We start from the raw sequence: 19,188 nt of genomic DNA, 5'->3' as shown, positions 1-19,188 counted from the left end.
GAGCCGATGGCGCGACATGGCAGCCTCGCTTCTGTCAGTCTGCCCCAGGGCAGCTGTGGCTACAACCGTAGCTGCCTCCACCAGTGTGTGAATGTGAGAGTGAATGAATAGTGGAATTGTAAAGTGCTTTGGGTGCCTTGAAAAGCGCTATATAAATCCAATCCATTATTATTATTATTACTTTTGGATCTTGGCCGAGGAGACTGGCTGGGAGGAGAGGGCGCTCCGAGGAGCATTCCTAAACAGCTTAAATGAGAATGTCAAACGTGAGTTGGCCACTAAAGAGCTTCCTAAATTGTTAAGCGCCCTGGTTAACATGTGTATCAGTCTAGACGACCATATGCGGGAGTTTGGCAGGCGGACTGGAGATGGGCGATGGTCAGTAGGGGGCGTAGGAGTTCCGACTGGACTCCCGTCTCTCGAGTGGAGAGAGGAGGAACCGCAGCTGGGACGGACTAAATTCACCCAGAGCAGAAGACAACTGGTGGGTGAGTGTTTTGCGTGCGGGAAGAAGGGGCATTTCGCGGACGCCTGTCCCTCACAGCTAAAAGACTCAGCCCGTCAGTAAAGGTGGGGATACTGACGGGTGCACCGGTTAATACATTCCTCCACCTCAGCTGCCCCGCTAAATTACGGTTTCTTTCCCACACCCGTTCTTGTGATGCACTAATAGACTCAGGACCTGAACAAAGTTTTTTGGATGAGGCTTTGCCCACAAAATGGGTTTGCCTGTTGTTCTTCTCCCTGAAGCGCTCCAAGTGTCAGTGCTTAATGGCAGACCCTTAGCTGCTCTCACTCACCGCACTCAAGAAATCACACTCACTCTCTCCGGCAATCACACTGAGCAGATGTTCCTGTTTCTCTTCAAGGCACCTGACACACCCTTAGTTTTGGGATTCCCCCAGCTCCAGCGACACAATCCACAGATTGATTGGGCCAAGGGATGTATCGTGGGGTGGAGCACCCGTTGCCATGAGCAGTGTTTACGCTCTGCGGTGCCGGGTTGCATGTCAGACGATCCTGCGGGGCCGCCCACTCGCCCCGACTTGTCAACCGTGCCCGCCGAATATCACGATCTAGGACAAGTCTTTAGCAAAGACGGGGCCCAATCGCTGCCCCCCCCCTCGTCCGTACGACTGTGGGATTGATTTGCTCCCAGGCACCCCCTTGCCCACTAGCCGACTCTATAGTATCTCGAAACCTGAGTGCGAGTCTATGGAGCGCTACATTACGGACTCCCTGGCAGCTGGCATCATCCGCCCCTCCACTGCTCCCTTGGGCGCAGGCTTCTTTTTTGTTGACAAAAAGGGATAAGACCCTATGCCCCTGCATTGACTATCGGGGACTAAACAAAATCACTATCAAAAACAAATATCCCCTACCTCTGAACGCCTCAGCTTTTGAACTCTTTAAAGGGGCCACCCATTTCACCAAACTTGATTTCCGCAATGCTTATCACCTGGTCCGCATCCGCGAGGGGGACGAGTGGAAGACGGCCTTCAACACCCATCTGGGCCACTTCGAGTACCTGGTAATGCCGTTTGGACTCACTAACGCCCCTGCCGTCTTCCAAGCCCTGGTAAATGATGTTCTACGAGATTTTTTGAACCACTTCGTGTTTGTTTATCTTGACGACATTCTGATTTTCTGCAGATCCAGAGCTGAGCATGTTAAGCATGTAAGACTGGTGTTGCGCCGCCTGCTGGAGAATCGGCTGTTTTGTAAAGCGGAGAAATGTGAATTTCATGCCTCAACTGTCTCTTTTCTGGGTTTTATCACTGAACAGGGCCGGTTGCGAGCGGACCCGGCTAAGGTCAAAGCTGTGTTGGAGTGGCCTGTTCCCGGCACCCGTAAGAAGTTGCAAAGTTTTCTGGGATTCAGCAACTTCTGCAGACGTTTCATCCGGGACTTCAATAAGGTAGCATTGCCTCTCACACAACTCACATTGCCCAAACAACCGTACCTGTGGTCTCCGGCAGCTCAGCAAGCATTCGACCGTCTCAAGAGCCTGTTCGCCTCGGCCCCCATCCTGGCCCAGGCTGACCTCGCCCTGCCATTCGTGGTGGAAGTGGACGCTTCTGATTCGGGAGTTGGGGCGGTTCTCTCTCAACGCCAGGAATGTAAATTACACCCCTGTGCCTTTTTCTCCCATCGTCTCACTCAGGCCGAAAGGAATTATGACGTGGGTGACCGGGAGCTTCTTGCCATCAAGTTGGGGCTGGAGGCGTGGCGGCACTGGTTGGAGGGGAGCGAACATCCTGTTGTCGTGTGGATGGACCACAAGAACCTGGCCTACCTCCAAGCGGCTAAGCGCCTGAACGTCAGACAGGCCAGGTGGGCATTGTTTTTTGCACGGTTTAACCTAACCATTACCTACAGGCCCGGGTCCTGGAACACAAAACCAGACGCCTTGTCACCAATGTTCCCTCTAAACTGCGCACGTGTGCAATTGCGCACTGCTGGCAGGTCTCTGCGCACAAAAAAAAATCTAACCTGAATTGAAATTAAAATTAATACTTTAACAATTCTGTTCTGCAGTGTTACTCAGTGAGTGACTGGCTGCTCCCGTATGGGATTAGAACGATGCCACCTTATCCCATAGTCCAGCCAAAAATGCAATTCACATTCGTGTACGCAGCCAATCAACGTCATTGACAGGCTATGACAGTGTCCTTATGTGCCGACACCGGTGTTTTAGCTAGCAAAGCGGCTGATGTGGAGTTAATGACAACGTGTACAACCACTGGAGATGTGAGCAGGACAGACGGAACAATTGACGGAAAAAGTGAGGACTTTATACCAGTTTTTAAATTGTGTTGATCGGCCACGTAAAACCAGAGTTATGATAAAAATATCTGCAGTATTTGGTTTTCTTCCTGAATACTGTCGTTGTTTATATTTACTGTGGGAAGAAACGGTAAAAACAGCGTTTTATAAGAAATAAAGACTCGAAAGCGCTCCCCGTATGTGAGCAAAAACAAACCCCCACCCCCCTCTTCCTTTCCTATTCGTCCAAAAAAGTACCATGTCGACCAATCAAAAAATGGTATGGCAACGTGGCATCTAGTTGTTAAGAAATGGGGGGAAATTTTAGGAGTGACAGCGTGTTTGAGATGTGAGAGATTTGCGACGTTTAGCGCAAATCTTGTGTAGTTAGTGTGTGGTGTAGTTAATAGTTTTGTTGTGTGTGTCAGAACAATGAGGCAACTTCTGAATGTTACAGGTGTTACAGCAGTGATACATCTCCTGTTTGCACTCAGCTTGAATCAGTTAAGCAGAACAAGAGTAGAGAAAAAGAAGGAAAATAAAAAAATGCCTCTATTGTCTGTTGCGTACATTGTAGAGGGCGACTCTGCCTCTAAATGGGAACAGGAACTCCGTCTTCTCCCTCCCTGTGAAATACAGCAGTTGGATCTTTAGCTAGGACCAGTTGATTTCATCCAAGAAACGTCTTCAGTTCTAAAATTAAACGGTGGAGCGTCCCAGATATTTAAACTCTAGTGGAGTTGTCCCTTTAGTGATGAGGCACTATACAGAACTCCAGTCTGTGGGGATGAAGTGCTATGGAAAAACACAAACAGGCACAGAGTTGTTGATTTATTAGTCAGATATTTGATTTACAAAAACAAATTTAATCTCATTCAATACAAAAATCTTTCCAGCTGAAATCAGACAAAACATTCTTAAAAAACGCTGATCTGATAGAAAGACTAGAAATGCTCTCAGCTTTCCATGGAAACACACACATAAGTGATCCATATGTAGACAATTCAAACACGATCTTTATTCAGGCAGAGGAAATCAAACACAAGTTTTCTCTAGTTTGTCTCAAACACACAAACTGAGGGTCTGATCATTTATTACAGTCAGTCCCACCTCAGCAGAGGGGTGTACTACAAAGCCAGATTAATGTTCTTTTGAGCTATCTGGAGCTCAAAAGTCAGAGTTTCCTGTGTCATGAAATTGGCTCTTTTTTTACCTGGCTAAATCACCATGGTAACTGATGATGAACACGTACCCTGGTTGGGAGCAGGTTATGCTCAGAGCATTGGTTTCAAATTCAGCTGGATGGCTACATTTTCACTGATTATTTTATTTACATGTTTAAAGTCATTTTAGATTCTGTTCTGGGAAAATATGTTTTGAATATAGCAGGCCTTAGAGATAGGGAGAGGATTTCGGTCATTCTGGGGGGGGCTCTGAGTAGAGCTGCTACTTCACCACAACGAAAGGATCCAATTGAGGTGGTTTGGACATCTCACTAGGATGCCTCCTGGGCACCTCCTAAGTGAGGTATTCCAGGCATGTCCTTCTTGGGGGACATGCCTGAATCTCACCCCAGACTGGAGGCTGGAGAGAGGGATGTCTAGGCTCCTCTGCTTGGGCTGCCCCGCGTCTTGGCCCTAAGATTTGTCGAGGGAGGTAACGCAAAGAAAGCCTGGGCGTGTTAAACACCTTTGTAGTACACCCGCCTGAATGAACAGCTGAACACAAAGAGACATGGCTTTAGCGGCAGGCATTTCCGGTGAACTGCAGTAGTGAGGAGGATGTGCAGAGCAGCAGTTGTCCGGCTAGTCTGGTCAGAGAGGTGACGCAGCACAACAGCGAGCTGAAGATAGAGACAGAAAAATTTAGTCAAATAAACTCATAATAAGCAATGTTACATGAGGTACTATGGCTGTTTTCCAGTGCCTACACTGAATAAAGCTAGCATAAAGTTGGAATTCAGTGACTCTGATCAGCATCATCACCTTAAATTTAAAGTGAGGTCTGCTACCCTTGATGTAACCAAACACTGACCATGAACGCCACAGCTGCTCTGTACCAGTCCAACATTGCTTATTACTGTATATTTTAACACATCACTGCACACTGACCAGTTTAAAGTAGACTGCACTAAACTATGTAGTACTTATTGAAGTATTTATACTTTAATTAATTTTCAAGACAATATTAAAGATACATTTCCACTTTATTAAATGTCACTGACTGATCAGTCCTTACTTTTGAAAATTAACTCATCTACTTTTCGTTCTCTTTTTTTACATCTTTCTATGAATTGTTGGATTTGAATTTACTTTGTGTATGCTCGATACTGTAGCACTGGCTACATGCTGAAGTGCCGTAACCACAGCTTTTTTTGACTTCACGCAAGCTGTGTGAAGTCATTATTGTGTTGCTACACAGCAAGTATCTGGAAGCACCGCCAGAGTGCACCACATTAAACATGAACTCCATGCATAGTTATATGCATGAAACAGATTTATCTGCACTGAAGCTGCCAGAGTGCCATTCTGGATTGTTCCTGAGTGCGTTATTAGTTTAAGTCTATGTACCAGGCATGACCAGCGAGTTAAGAAGAGTCAGGAGGGCCAATAAACAAAGAAAAAGGAACCACCATCTTCCTTGATCTGCAGCAGCGATGCAGAGGACTTCCACCCCACACAATAGACCTCCACAGTCACTTGTGGAGGTGGTGCTGACACTAACTGTTCTCCTGTGTTGGAGCTGGATTAGAAGTTCTGCACACCCTAACATTTTCCATGTCAAATTTTATTTGCAAGTACCTCGTAATAACTGGATAGTTTCTGCAAAGTGTTCATAAAGTTCTGTGTCAAAATTGGAGAAAAGGTAAGAAATATAAACGTACACAAGAAGTTAACTTAGCCAGTTATGAATTTGAAAGCTTTGAACAATTCAGACTGGAAACTGAAAATATGAACTACATATAACTAGAAAAGACGAAAAAAGTCAGGCTTTGCACAACACTGCTGAGACTGTTACTGTGATCAGGCTCGGCTTACTTGAGGATGCGTTTGATCCTGGTGAATCTGAAGTCGTATGAGAGTGTGTACATCTCATACACTGTGGCCCTGATGGCGAGGCAGCACAGGAAGTCTTTAGGCTGCAGTTTGTAGAGGTCAAAGGTCACTTTGGCAATCCCACTCTTCTTTGGCTGACGAAAGCATGGAATAATCTGAAACACCAACATGTTCAGAAAATTTTGATTTGGGTAAACGGCTTTTTAACTTTATGTGTTTTTAAAAACAAGCTACATTATTCTGGGCAACAAAACACGTATTTAAGAAGAATTATTTATTTAAGTTCTGATCCATTTCCTGTCTGTTTCCTGTCTGTTCTTCATGCTGCTGAAGTGTGTGAACTTCCCTCCTGGGCTCAGTGAAGAGAGATCATCTCACTTCATATATGCACACAGACACTCAGCCGCAGTGATGAACATCATCTCTGCTCTCACCTTGCTCTCTGTCCACATCTCCCCCTTCTCCAGCACCATCAGCAGTGTGCTATTGGGCAGTGACTGGAAGAACTCCTCTGAGTCCACCACAGTCCCATCCTCCTCCAGGACCAGAGTCAGGAACTGGTAGGACATCATGAACACCCTCGCTGCCTGGGACACAAAACAGGAGAATCAATTCAAAGAGTCAGAATCTGATGATTTCTTCGTCTCTTCATAACAACTGTACAGGATGACAATGTTTTTATGATTCACCTGTTCAAATTCAATTAAGGCCTAAAGCTACCATTAGTAGGGTTGTGGCCACTTTGATTAACAGGTGCATGGTGACACATGTCAGGGACAAGGTGCAGGTCAGATGAGTTCGTGAGGCACTTTGTTGAATGATTTCCTGTCTCCAGGAATGCTATGTTCTTCTCTCAGTGTCACTCACTACCTTGCTTGTCCATAAACTTTCTACCTGGTTTTGTTCTTTGGAGGGCTTTATGAATCTGGGTGACCACATCATTCCATATATCTTCTGCTGATTTATTCTTACCCACTTCTATTATAATGACAATGTTTACAAGCTGCTCTTTATACTTAGTAACTGCCACCACTTAATATGTCTGTGAAGGTCTTCAGTCATCCAGGTCATCGCAGTCTAAGGAGCTTGAAAAGAAAAGCGTCTGAACTTCTTTAAGTTGCTTGAAGATGTTTCACCTCTCATTCCAGAAGCTTCTTCAGCTTCCTCAATTCAAGCATCTTCAGAACTGAAGAAGCTTTTCGGATGACAGGTGAAACGTATTCACACTTTTCTTTCCAAGCTCCTTAGACCACCACTTGATTTGAAAACCCTGGGTCAAGTAGGGTCTTCTCTTCTCTTCCAGATCAAGACACACGTCCATTATGAGAAGGAGATGTTGGAGGCTGGAGGTGTAGGACAGAATCATTTTTTGTGTTACTTGTTCAATCTCCAGACAAGTAAATGGCCTGTATTTGTATAGCTTTACTAGTCCCTAAAGACCCCAAAGCGCTTTACACAACCAGTCGTCCACACATTCACACACTGGTGATGGAGCTACATTGTAGCCACAGCCACCCTGGGGCGCACTGACAGAGGCGAGGCTGCTGGACACTGGCGCCACCGGGCCCTCTGACCACCACCAGTAGGCAACTGGTGAAGTGTCTTGCCCAAGGGCACAACGACCGAGACTGTCCGAGCCGGGGCTCGAACCGGCAACCTTCCGATTACAAGGTGAACTCCCAAGTAAATAAACAATCTGCATTGCCATTACGCCACTACAATATATGATAACATGGTAATTTGTCTGAAGGTGTTAGGGTTAGGAGGTTAGGGTAAACAGATCTGTTTAAAGGTTTGGCTGCTCTTAATCTTTATGTTGTTTGCTGTGTGGACATACTGAAGTTTCCCACTGAGAAAAATAAAGTTACCATTGATCATTAGGCTTTCCACTATAATTCCAGTGCCATTTCAACCTGAACTCATGCCTTGTAGTAGAATTTGAAGTCCTCAAAATTCCCTTACCTACCCTCCCACTTTCTCTTTTGGATGCATGGTATGTCATCTCTTTTAGCAATTCACTCATTATACAGATGTTGATGGTATCGCAAAAAATTAAATCTGTTCATCTGGACGTAGCGTTTTTAGTGGGAGAAACGTTTTGTCATCATCAGGTGACGTCTTCAGTCTCAGCTGACTGCAGGTTTCATTCTTATAAACAGGACATTTGCATAATGACTGAAACCAGCCCACTGAAGGAACAATGGGCTGTGAGGTCAGTTCCTTAATCTTAATTATGCAAATTCTCATGACCACTGATCAACAACCACTGGAGGACGGGGCTGTGGCCCCCCCACACCCTCTAGCAGATCATTACATGAAGGAACCTTTTAAAAAAACAAGCGCGTCCATGCTCACAGGTGTACACACGGGTGATCACACCCACAAACTACACCCTTTTTGGCTCCTACCTCAAAGCACACTGTGTGAACTAGTTTTTCCGTGTCACTCTGAGACAGGATATTTCTGGATAGCAGTGAGAATGTATGCTATGCCTTCTAATAATAGTGCCCAAGGGAAGGATGTATAATGTGAACAGAACTGGTCCAAGCGTGTAAGTTAAAAATAACTTTGGTGTTTGAAGAAGATTTTCATGATCAAAGTTATTCAAACACCTTTTAATACCTACATCCTGTTTAATCTCCGTAGTAAAATATTAAGGTCAGTAGTATCGAACGCTGCACTGTTCCTAAAGACTGCTTAAAGAAACTAAAAAGGTGACCAAAGGGGTTCAGGTTGTAATGACGAATAAAGGTAATCATACCAAATATTGAATTTAAAGTGTGTTTAAATTGTACAAACTGTTTTTGCCTTATTTAATATTTTTCCATGTTTGCACCTGTTTCTCCTTTTCTTAACAAAATATGAAGAAATGAGAGCTGGCTCAGGACTTATGCACACTACTGCTTATTGTCTAAGAGAGTTTACAGGTTGTTTTTACCTGCTCCAGGAGCTCATCTAGAGAAGACGCAGTCAAACTTCGCCGCCGCATCCGGCTGTATGTGCACACTCTGAAACAGCGAGGCTGATTTAGGGGCAGCATGTGTCGAGAGATGGTCTGGACTGTGGACACGGACCTGCAGGTCATTCAAAGTTCACTGCATTACAGTTTGAAATCTTATAGTCAAGTCGGAGGTTTTAATAACCTCAGACTTACATCTATAAAAACCCTCTCAGCTGCTTTCACTATTTCAAAGGTTCAGCAATCCTATTTACTGAGTGGCTTCCATTGTTCTTCTGCAGTTCTGCACACACACAGCTTCCTCTGCAAAGTCTAAAAATGTCCTGGATACAATTTGACGCACAGCTGGTTTGAGTGAAATTGCCAATATTTGTCTAATCCCCAGATTTACAATAACTAAACTGAATTTATAAAACTCAACTTTAAGTTTTGATAACATTTAAAAAACTCACCTCATCAGAGTCTCTGGCAGCAGCGTTTTGGCGTATTTCACTCCGGCCTGGATGGACAGCGGTGCCATCGTGAAGTCAAAGATTCAAACAGTCAGACAGCACGCTGAAGCAAAGCTGCTGCAGCCAGAGGCAGCTGAGAGGAACTACAGAGAATCCATGAAGAATGACAGCCTGTGATTGGTCACCAATAAAGAGCAGAGAGCCAATAGGATGAAGGATCATGTAGGCATCCAATTAAAACGAATGAATGCTGCAAAAATAATTTAAAAAGGGTAAAAAAAAAGATAGACAGAGACGAATAAATAGCAGGGATCAGATGGAATAACTTTATTCTCAAAACAAAACTGATATCAATGAGACAAGAAGGGTTTTAGCTTCACATCTGACCCATAATTACAAACAAAGAACAACATACCAAGGGTATGCAAATCAAGATCAAGTGTGAACGTTACTGTGAAACCTCAGCCACATTTCAGAGAAGATTTACGTACTTTATGTAGAGTCAGCGGGTTCCTAAACTGGGGCTTGGGCCCCTTAAATGGGTCAAGAGATACGCAAGCCATTGCTTAAAGACAACAGAAAGACCCAACAGAGCAAGAACCAAATATTCACCTGCATATCTGTGAATTAAATTATGATCATAAACTCTGAGCAGGGCTGTTTGAGTAACTGACAGAAACTCATCTCAAATGCAATAAGCAGGTAGAAACACTGGAAGCTGGTTGGCCAACACTTTTTCTAAAATTTTGGAGATAAAAGGAAATTTTTAAATTGGTCTAAAGTGATGAGGAAGGGACAAGTCGGGGTTAAAGCTTTGTTTTGTTTTTTAAAAAGGGCAAATAGCAACCTGTGTAAAATACGAAGCCAGTTCTTAAATGCAAGTCTGATGGGTTTTCCTCCTATTACGCATCGCTGTCTCTGTTGGCCCTTCAATTGCTGATTCATTTAAACAACATTTGGAGTGAAAATCAGTTGTTTTATTCACACTTCTATGAGATGACCTGAAGTGCTTCTGCCCTCTCAGCGTCTGTGCTCAGAGAAAATCTCCAAACTGACTCCAATCCAGATCCGTAAGCAGCTTGTAGAGCTGGAATGCTTTTGTTTCACAACAAATGAGCCTGCAGATTACAGGAGATCATTTTAATTTGGTGAGAGAATAAACAAGAATCAAGCCTTTATTTTTCTAACAGAAAATAATGAACTTTGACACAAAGAAAGGTCAGCAAACACACAGGACGGAAGGAAGGAAGTGTGTTTGCAGCCGACTGTGATTGACTGAGGTGTTTTTTTCTCAGCTGGTAAAGAGACACAAATATTTTAGTTGCTTATTTTTAGAAACATTGGGAACCGCTACATCGATCACTACGGCCGTCTTCTTCTGTTTGTCTACCACCACTATGTCCGGTTGGTTAGCCACCACCATTTTGTCCGTCTGTATCTGGAAGTCCCACAGGATCTTAGCTCGGTCATTCTCCACCACACTTGGGGGCATCTCCCATTTTGACCTCGGGACTTCCAGGTTATACTCGGCACAGATGTTCCTGTACACTATGCTGGCCACTTGGTTATGGCGTTCCATGTATGCCTTGCCTGCTAGCATCAAATTCAAATTCAAATTCAAATTCAAATTTTATTTGTCACGTACACAGTCATACACAGTACGATATGTAGTGAAATGCTTGGACAACTGCTCGTGACCTAAAGAGAACAAAAAAGGAAAAGGCTATGAATAAGATAGGAAATAAATATGAAAAATTAAAAAGGGTAAATTTAACTAGGAAGGAATAAAATATAAATTAAGGTTAAAAATGAAATAACTGTACAACACAAATTAGAATGAAGGGTAAATTTAACTGGGAAGAATAAGATAAAGATAAATATATAAATTAAAGTTGAAAATAAAATAACTGTACAACAAAATACACAATATAGAACTATATAAGAATGTATGAAGAAATCTAAATATAAATAAATATATACACAATAACAGCAGCTGTACAAGTATTAACCGGAAATGAAGAATATAGTGACCAGTGTTGTGCAAAACCAAAGTCCAGAAAGTCCAGTGTGTGTGTAAGAACTGTATGTGTGGGTCAGTAATGTGTGGTGGTGTGATTGAGAGACCGTATCGCCTGCGGGAAGAAGCTCCTCCTCAGTCTCTCTGTGTTGGTCTTCAGGGAGCGGAATCGCTTTCCTGACCTCAGCAGAGAGAACAGTCTGTTGTTGGGATGGCTGAGGTCCTTCACCATCTTCCTGGCCTTGGTCCAGCACCGCCTGCTGTAGATTGAGTGCAGGTCAGGGAGCTCGGAGCGGATGGTGCGCTCAGCTGACCGCACAACCCTCTGTAGAGCTCGTCTGTCCTGCATGGTGCTGTTCCCGAACCAGGTTAAGATGTTTCCCGCCAGGATGCTCTCTATGGTGCACGAGTAAAAGTTCCTGAGCACCTTGGAGGGCAGTTGGAAGTCTCTCAAGCGTCTGAGGTGGTAGAGACGCTGTCAATTTTTTTTTTTTTTTTTTTTCATCTTGCACCCTGCTGTTATGTGCTGGATTGTCTCTGGGGCATCTTTACACAGCCTGCACCTGGGGTCTTGCCTGGTGTGATAGACCCCAGCCTCTATGGATCTTGTACTCAGAGCTTGTTCTTGTGCTGCCATGATTAGTGCCTCTGTGCTGTCTTTCAGTCCAGCTTTGTCCAGCCACTGGTAGGATTTCTGGATGTCAGCCACCTCCTCTATCTGCCGGTGGTACATACCGTGCAGGGGCCTGTCCTTCCATGATGGTTCCTCGTCTCCCTCCTCTTTCTTGGGTTTCTGCTGCCTGAGGTATTCACTGAGCACTCGGTCAGTTGGGGCCATCTTCCCAATGTATTCTTGGATGTTCGTTGTCTCATCCTGGACTGTGGTGCTGACACTCACCAGTCCCCGGCCCCCTTCCTTCCGCTTAGCGTACAGCCTCAGGGTGCTGGACTTGGGGTGAAACCCTCCATGCATGGTAAGGAGCTTTCTTGTCTTTATGTCAGTGGCTTCTATCTCCTCCTTTGGCCAGCTTATTACCCCAGCAGGGTACCTGATCACGGGCAGGGCGTACGTGTTGATGGCCCGGATCTTGTTCTTCCCATTCAGCTGACTCCTCAGGACTTGCCTGACCCTCTGCAGGTACTTGGTGGTTGCAGCCTTTCTAGCGGCCTCTTCATGGTTCCCATTTGCCTGCGGGATCCCCAGGTACTTGTAACTGTCCTCTATGTCTGCAATGTTGCCTTCTGGTAGTTCAATCCCCTCAGTTCTGACTACCTTCCCTCTCTTTGTTACCATCCGACTACACTTCTCCAGTCCGAACGACATTCCAATGTCATTGCTGTATAGCCTGGTAGTGTGGATCAGTGAATCGATGTCTCGTTCACTCTTGGCATACAGCTTGATGTCATCCATGTACAGGAGGTGGCTGACTAGGGATGGGTATTGATAAGATTTTCACGATTCCGATTCCATTTTCGATTCTGTTTAACGATTCGATTCTTTATCGATTCTTTTTAAAAAAGGAGAACACTAAGTTCAATTAGCTTAGAACTTTGTTTTATATCTTCTCTTTGAACAAGATAGAAATTTAGGAGTAACATGGCCTTACAAACCCAACAGTGAGATCTTAAGAGATCCAGCCTACGGCTCTTCAATGGGGTGTCACAGGGTCCCCGGGAAAAAACATTGTAAATGTAAAATAATAAAATAAATATTCTTCTGTAGCAATAACAAAGTATAACATAAATTATTCAGTAGCAATTACACAAGAATATCCAGTAATTTCCCTGCCTACAATTTAACACATTCACTTACCTAAAATCGGGGGCATCTGCTGTGGCAAATGGGTTCAAGCCTTTTACCACAAACTGAGTCACTGCTCGGTGACGTTCGTCTATCCAGGCCTGAAAGGAGACGCTAACGGTAGACTGCAGCGAGAGCTGCCAGCATCTGAGCCAGACTCTGTCTCTCTCATCATGGTCACTAAATGCACAGTAATGGCAGGTTTGTAATAAGGCAGATTGCGCTAACATAATATGCACTGTTAGTTGATTAGGTGATCCGAAGGGCCAGCTCTGTTCTAGGATGCCCTCTGGACCCAGTGGAGGTGGTGAGTGACAGGAGAACGGGGGCTAAGCTGTCATCCCTGATGGACAACATCTCCCACCCCATGCAGCAGACTGTGACAGCACTGAGCAGCTCCTTCAGTGGAAGACTGCGGCACCCACGGTGTGGGACGGAGAGATTTCGCAGGTCTTTCCTCCCCACTGCTGTCAGACTCCATAATAAAGACTTTAACTGAACAAACACACACATCCACACATGTGCAATAATACTAAGTGCAATAATCCTTTCTGGCATCGTTGTATTTTTACTCAGTTGTATATAGTATTCGTATTCTATTTTTATCTTATTGTATATTTTTATTCTATTTTATTCTACTGTATATAGTATATTTTATTCTATTCTGTACAGCTGTGTACTGTATTTATTCTTATTGTATTCTAATTTTTGCGTCATAACTTTTGCACTGTCCACTTCCTGCTGTGACAAAACAAATTTCCCACGTGTGGGACTAATAAAGGTTATCTTATCTATCTTATCTTATTTACCTGCCGCATTAACGGAAGAGGATGTGCAAACGTTACCGCTGCTGCTGGGTTGAGATTCACGAGTCCGGAGCGGAATTAAAAACACGACATTCATTTAAGGTTATCACGCGTTTTGTGAGCAAATGCTTTTGCATATTCGTAGTGTTTCCTCCCTTAAATGAAGTATCTACTTTGCAAGTATTGCAAGTTGCCCTGTTGTCATCCGATTTCGTAAAGTATAACCAAACTTTTGAGCGTTTGAGCCACTTAGGCGCCGTGTTTCCTGCCAGGTAAATGACGCTCCGCAACGTGGTGACGTCATTCGGGGTTCTCAACAAGAACCGGTTTTCGATACCCATCCCTATGGCTGACAACTGCTCCGTTCCGTAGTCGGTATCCGTAGCCAGTCTTGTTAATGATCTCACTGAGGGGGTTCAGGCCTATGCAGAACAGCAGTGGGGACAGAGCATCTCCTTGGTAGATCCCGCACTTGATGGTGACTTGTGCTATGGGCTTGGAGTTGGCCTCTAGTGTTGTACGCCACATCCCCATTGAGTTCCTGATGAAGGCTCTTAGGGTCCCATTGATCTTGTACAATTCTAGGCATTCCAGTATCCAGCTGTGGGGCATTGAGTCATAGGCCTTCTTGTAATCAATCCAGGCAGTGCACAGGTTGGTCAGTCTGGTCTTGCAGTCTCGGCTGATTGTTCTGTCTACCAGTAGCTGGTGTTTTGTGCCTCTGGTATTCTTGCCAATTCCTTTCTGTGTCCCGCTCATGTATTGACCCATGTGCCTGTTCATCTTAGCCGATATGATGCCTGACAGGAGCTTCCATGTAGTACTGAGGCAGGTTATTGGTCGGTAGTTGGAGGGGACCGGTCCCTTCTTGGGGTCCTTGGGGATCAGGACCGTTCGACCTTCGGTTAGCCATTCCGGGTGTCTCTCGTTAACTAGCAGCTGGTTCATTTGTGCTGCCAGACGCTCGTGGAGTGTCTGGCAGCACTCCATATATATATAATGTTTGTTTTGTTTTTTTGGCCCACAATAAGGTTTTTAAAAGTTGTTGACTTTTTTCTCTGGAACCTAAACTTCTAAAGCCTGTTTTTTACAGGATTGTCTGAGTATAATTTTTTGATAAGATCCTAATATTACATCACAAAGTAAAAAGGAGCCGCAGCATGCACAGGCTGCTATTTCTGAGGGTTTTTTGTGTTTTATTTGGTCTACAACGAGGGTGTATAAATGTTACATATAAAAACGAGACATCATATCTTTGTGTGAAAAACATTCTGAAAGTTTTCACCAAAAAGCTGAAATTAAGTGAAAGCTGCCAAACATGCCTGTGAAGTTATTTTGTAGCTCAGTTACAAAAAGATGATGAACAGCGTAAAATGTCTGATTTCAGTATGTAAGTAAAAATATAAAGCGCACCAGGAACCGGTGACTCTGCTACAGTTTTCTGCCTCTGTACAGACCATTTAAGGGGTCCTGTTGTGGTCCCCGGGCCACTGCTGGTTGTTTTCTTCTTTCGTTGGGCGGAACAATTAACAGCTTCCAGGTGGCTATTGTTTCCGCCGGACCGTAGACACAGACGGACCAAACAAATCAAAAAGTTCCCCGCCTGAAGTCAAAACGGAAGATTAAATTCTGCTGTCGGGACGAAAAAATGAAGTTTCGGGGGAAAATCATCGACATCGCCTGTTTGAACCACTTCACCCGTGAGTGTGAAACATCTGTTTGTGCCGAGAGCCGAAGCTAAGCTGTTAGCTTCCCTCCAAATGCTGCACACAAACTGTAAAAAATAAAATTACATCTAATTAAAAGTTCCCGATGCGGGACTTTGTTCTTTCTTTAGCGTTTCTGACTTAATAGGAAAAGTCTGTAGTTCGGCTTACAGCATGTGCTCAAAGAGCCGCAGACTGGTTACTGTTATCTAAATTTAACAAAATCTACATGGAGTCTGGTGCAGGCCTAATGAGTCATGATTAATTACCACAAAAATATCAGCTATATGTTTATGCTGCGTGAGTAATCTGTTATTTACCGGCTCTGTAAAAAGTTTTCCACTTCAAGTTTTCAGCTAATTTTTGTTGTTTAAAGTCAGTTTTACTGTTGAAATGTTTAGTTTTACTTAGTTTTCAACAGTTGTAATATTAACTGTAGATTTATTGTTTTTAGTGTGTTTATCGCGATCAAGTTTTTCAGAAGTGCAGATCAGAGATCTGATTGAAGTAAACTATTATTAAAACTAACCGAGTCTGCGTGTGACTGATTAAATATTTCTCCCGATTCACACCTCTGATCTTTCTCACCAGGAGTCGTCACCACCATCTCAAAGCTGACAAAGATGTGCGTCCTGCGGCTGACGCCGGACAACCTGTTCTTCGTTCTGTCCGGTAAAGTGGCCAACGGCGGCGTCAGCATGTGGTGTGAGCTGTCACAGGTGAGAGCCGACGCTTCGGCTTCCAGCTGCTAAGAAAATAAACTCAGGAACGAGTCTGAGATGATCAGGACCGTAATAAATGACCCTGATCCCGTCCTTCCTCGCGCAGGCCAACTTCTTCGACGAGTACCAGATGGAGGGCGTGTCCTCCGAGGACAACGAGATCTGTCTGGAGGTGACTCCGGAGAATCTGTCCAGAGCCCTGAAGACGGTCCAGAACGCCAAGGCGGTCAAAGTCAAACTGACCAAGAAGCACTGCCCCTGCCTCACCATCGCCGCCGAGCTGGTGAGAGCGCCTGAGAACAACTCACAGTCAGCAACAAGTTCACCTGAGACGTCTTTGTCTCTGCCACAGCTCGAATCATACGTTTAATTTTAGCCTATTATTCATAACATCAGGAGATGCGCTGCGTCTGGGGATACATTCATCTACGGTCGGCTCTCCGAACCAGAATCCAGCCACAGGTTTATCAAAGTTAGATTAATCATTCAGTCATGAAGAAACGTGGCACTCCAGTGTGAACCAAGGCCAGAAAACAATAAAGCCGAGGTGTCGCCCAAACCCTGAGAGGAAACTAAACACGAGTCAGATATAGAAGCCAAAAGCAGAGCTGAAGACAGCTCATACTGGCTCATCTTTAGCTGCTTTTAAAACTCATTTGAACCTTTAATCTGAGAAACTTGAGCCCTCTTCCTCTGTGCCGCCCAGCCCACCCTGTCCAGCGTCAGTCGAGTCGTCACTCACGACGTCCCCGTTGACGTCATCCCCCGGAGACTGTGGCACGAGTTCAAAGAGCCGAGCATGCCGGACTTTGATGTAAGTGAAGCTGCCGAACACCAAATCATCCTTTTTATGAGAGCTGCCTTTTCATCACGGTTGTGTCACTGCAGGTCAGCATCTACCTCCCTCCCCTGAAGACCATGAAGAACATCATGGACAGGATGAAGAACCTCTCCAACTTCCTGGTAGGAGGTTAAACATGTTCAGATCAAACACGGACTCATGCAGAGAGGAGCTGCAGCTTTATTTCTCTGGATTTGGGTCATTTCAGTCACATTTGTCGCCGCGTTTGTGTAACAAACTGTCCGGCATGTTTTTAGCATAACGGTAAACTCCTTTATTTTGAAATACGTGAAAAGGCGTCTTCCTGTATGTCAGCCCTCCGCCCGGCTCGATGTAGAAATATTGAACTGAATGTGAACACGATGTTTATGTCATCTTTTCCCGAGAAGCCAAGATGTCAGATGAAAATAATTACATATTTAAACCTCGTGTTACCTGCGACAGGTGATCACACAGAACCTGAAGCCTTATGTCGCTTTAGATGTTTAGATGAAATATGCTGAAATATTTGGAGCGTTTTCATGTCTTTACCTGCAGTCGGACAGGAAGTGAAGGTGTTAAGACGTCAGCAGGCGTTACAGCTCTGTGTTAAATCCTCGCTGTGACCAATGGGAACTTTTCAAGAAGCCTCATTTCAGCTTTCATAAACACCTCCAGCAGTGACTCTGACACTGAGTCAACTCCAAGAGGAAAACACTGCCACCTAGTGTTTGTGCGCTGAATTAGTGAAATACAGCAGCCCCTCGTTTATCGCGGGAGTTACGATCTAAAAATAACCCGTGACAGGTGAAATCCGTGAAGTAGCAGTGAATTATTATAGATGTTTCACTGCACACTTTATACACTTTTCTACAGCAGGCATCAACATTTTCTCTCTTGTTTAAACAAAGTTCAAACCTTCATAGAAAACTAAGTCCATCATTATAGAATGAAACCAAATCAATCAGATCAACAGAGTCACTTTCTTTCTTCCAAAACTGGATGACCTTCAAAGACATGAAAAATCAACTTTAAAGAGACCTTAACGTCTGAATCTTCAGGAGAACCAACGCCTGAACATTATTGTGTGTGTGTGTGTGTCTGTGTGTGTGTGTCTGTGTGTGTGTGTGTGTGTGTCTGTGTGTGTGTGTGTGTGTGTGTGTGTGTGTGTGTGTGTGTGTGTGTGTGTGTCAGGTAATCGAAGCCAACCTGAACGGCGAGATGAACCTGAAGATTGAGACCGATCTGGTTTCCGTGACGACTCACTTCAGAGACCTGGGAAACCCTCCGTGGGGTAAAAACACGCTTTAGCTCCACGAGCAGCTCAGACCTGCTGACGGATGAGCTCAGTCATCACGTCACATCCCTGATAACCAGTTAATTCTGGGGGGCGGGGCCTAAAGTCTCACCCTCCACCTGCTGCTGAGAGCCTCGTTTATATTTAATAATTACTGATTGTCAGTGTATCAGCTGTGGGCCATACTTTTCATACATTGCTCCTCCGTCCCTCCAGGCGATGACGCCTCCCAGGATGGCGGCCCGTCTCAGAGCAGGGACCCGGAGAGCATGGTGGAGGCCAGGGTGGACATCAGGAGGCTGCAGCAGTTCCTCGTGGGGCAGCAGGTCAACCCCAGCAAGGCCATGTGCAGTGAGTCTCCCCTCACATGTTCGCACTCAGGACAAAACCCACCGGGGTCTAATCCACGTCACAGTTTAACACATTTCTCTCTCGTCCTCCTCAGACATCGTCCATCAGAGCGTCCTCCACCTGATTCTGCTGCATGAAGACATGTCGCTGCAGTACTTTATCCCCGCTGTGGCGTAGACGCTCTGCTCGGCGCCAGTCTGAGGAAGTAAAGCTGGACGGTTTCAGGTGTTTCATCACATGGACACAAAGCTGAGCGCGCCTGTGCTCCGTCTGACGGAGGCTCTCCTCTCTGACCTGTGATGGTGTTGGAGGCGACGCAGGACGGAGGAGCTTTGGACCGCTGAGATAAAGAGTCTGTGTTTGTGAGACGTTTCGACGGTTTTTGATTAAAAGTGTTTGAAAATAAAAACGTTTGAATATGTAAGTTCCTTTTTT

The 19,188-nt window shown here is 44.8% G+C and overlaps 2 protein-coding genes across 3 annotated transcripts; one reads left to right on the top strand and one right to left on the bottom strand.

Moving 5' to 3' along the window:
• Nucleotides 1-3,609: 3,609 nt before the first annotated feature.
• Nucleotides 3,610-16,266, bottom strand: cidea (cell death inducing DFFA like effector a). 2 transcript variants are annotated; one of them, XM_085285786.1, is made up of 6 exons: nucleotides 16,136-16,266; nucleotides 9,234-9,404; nucleotides 8,761-8,896; nucleotides 6,257-6,409; nucleotides 5,805-5,977; nucleotides 3,610-4,609 (listed from the first exon to the last, which is right to left on the bottom strand). In XM_085285786.1, the coding sequence occupies exons 2-6, from the start codon at nucleotides 9,299-9,301 to the stop codon at nucleotides 4,507-4,509; spliced, it is 633 nt and encodes a 210-aa protein (XP_085141912.1). In that variant the 5' UTR covers nucleotides 9,302-9,404; nucleotides 16,136-16,266; the 3' UTR covers nucleotides 3,610-4,506. The 2 variants fall into 2 exon arrangements, with proteins under 2 accessions (XP_085141912.1, XP_085141913.1); XM_085285787.1 differs by having other exon boundaries at nucleotides 9,234-9,376; nucleotides 16,136-16,247.
• hus1 (HUS1 checkpoint clamp component) lies at nucleotides 15,392-19,177 on the top strand. The gene is made up of 8 exons (XM_085285782.1): nucleotides 15,392-15,557; nucleotides 16,155-16,282; nucleotides 16,392-16,568; nucleotides 16,992-17,099; nucleotides 17,174-17,248; nucleotides 18,300-18,399; nucleotides 18,619-18,753; nucleotides 18,848-19,177. The coding sequence occupies exons 1-8, from the start codon at nucleotides 15,506-15,508 to the stop codon at nucleotides 18,928-18,930; spliced, it is 858 nt and encodes a 285-aa protein (XP_085141908.1). The 5' UTR covers nucleotides 15,392-15,505; the 3' UTR covers nucleotides 18,931-19,177.
• Nucleotides 19,178-19,188: the final 11 nt, after the last annotated feature.

The sequence above is a fragment of the Mchenga conophoros genome, linkage group LG9 (genome assembly GCF_057382185.1).
Source record: "Mchenga conophoros isolate Kocher_MC1m ecotype Shallow Benthic linkage group LG9, M_conophoros_male_GT1.1, whole genome shotgun sequence".
In the NCBI taxonomy this organism is placed as follows: Eukaryota; Metazoa; Chordata; class Actinopteri; order Cichliformes; family Cichlidae; genus Mchenga; species Mchenga conophoros.
This window is presented reverse-complemented; position numbering and strand designations above follow the sequence as displayed.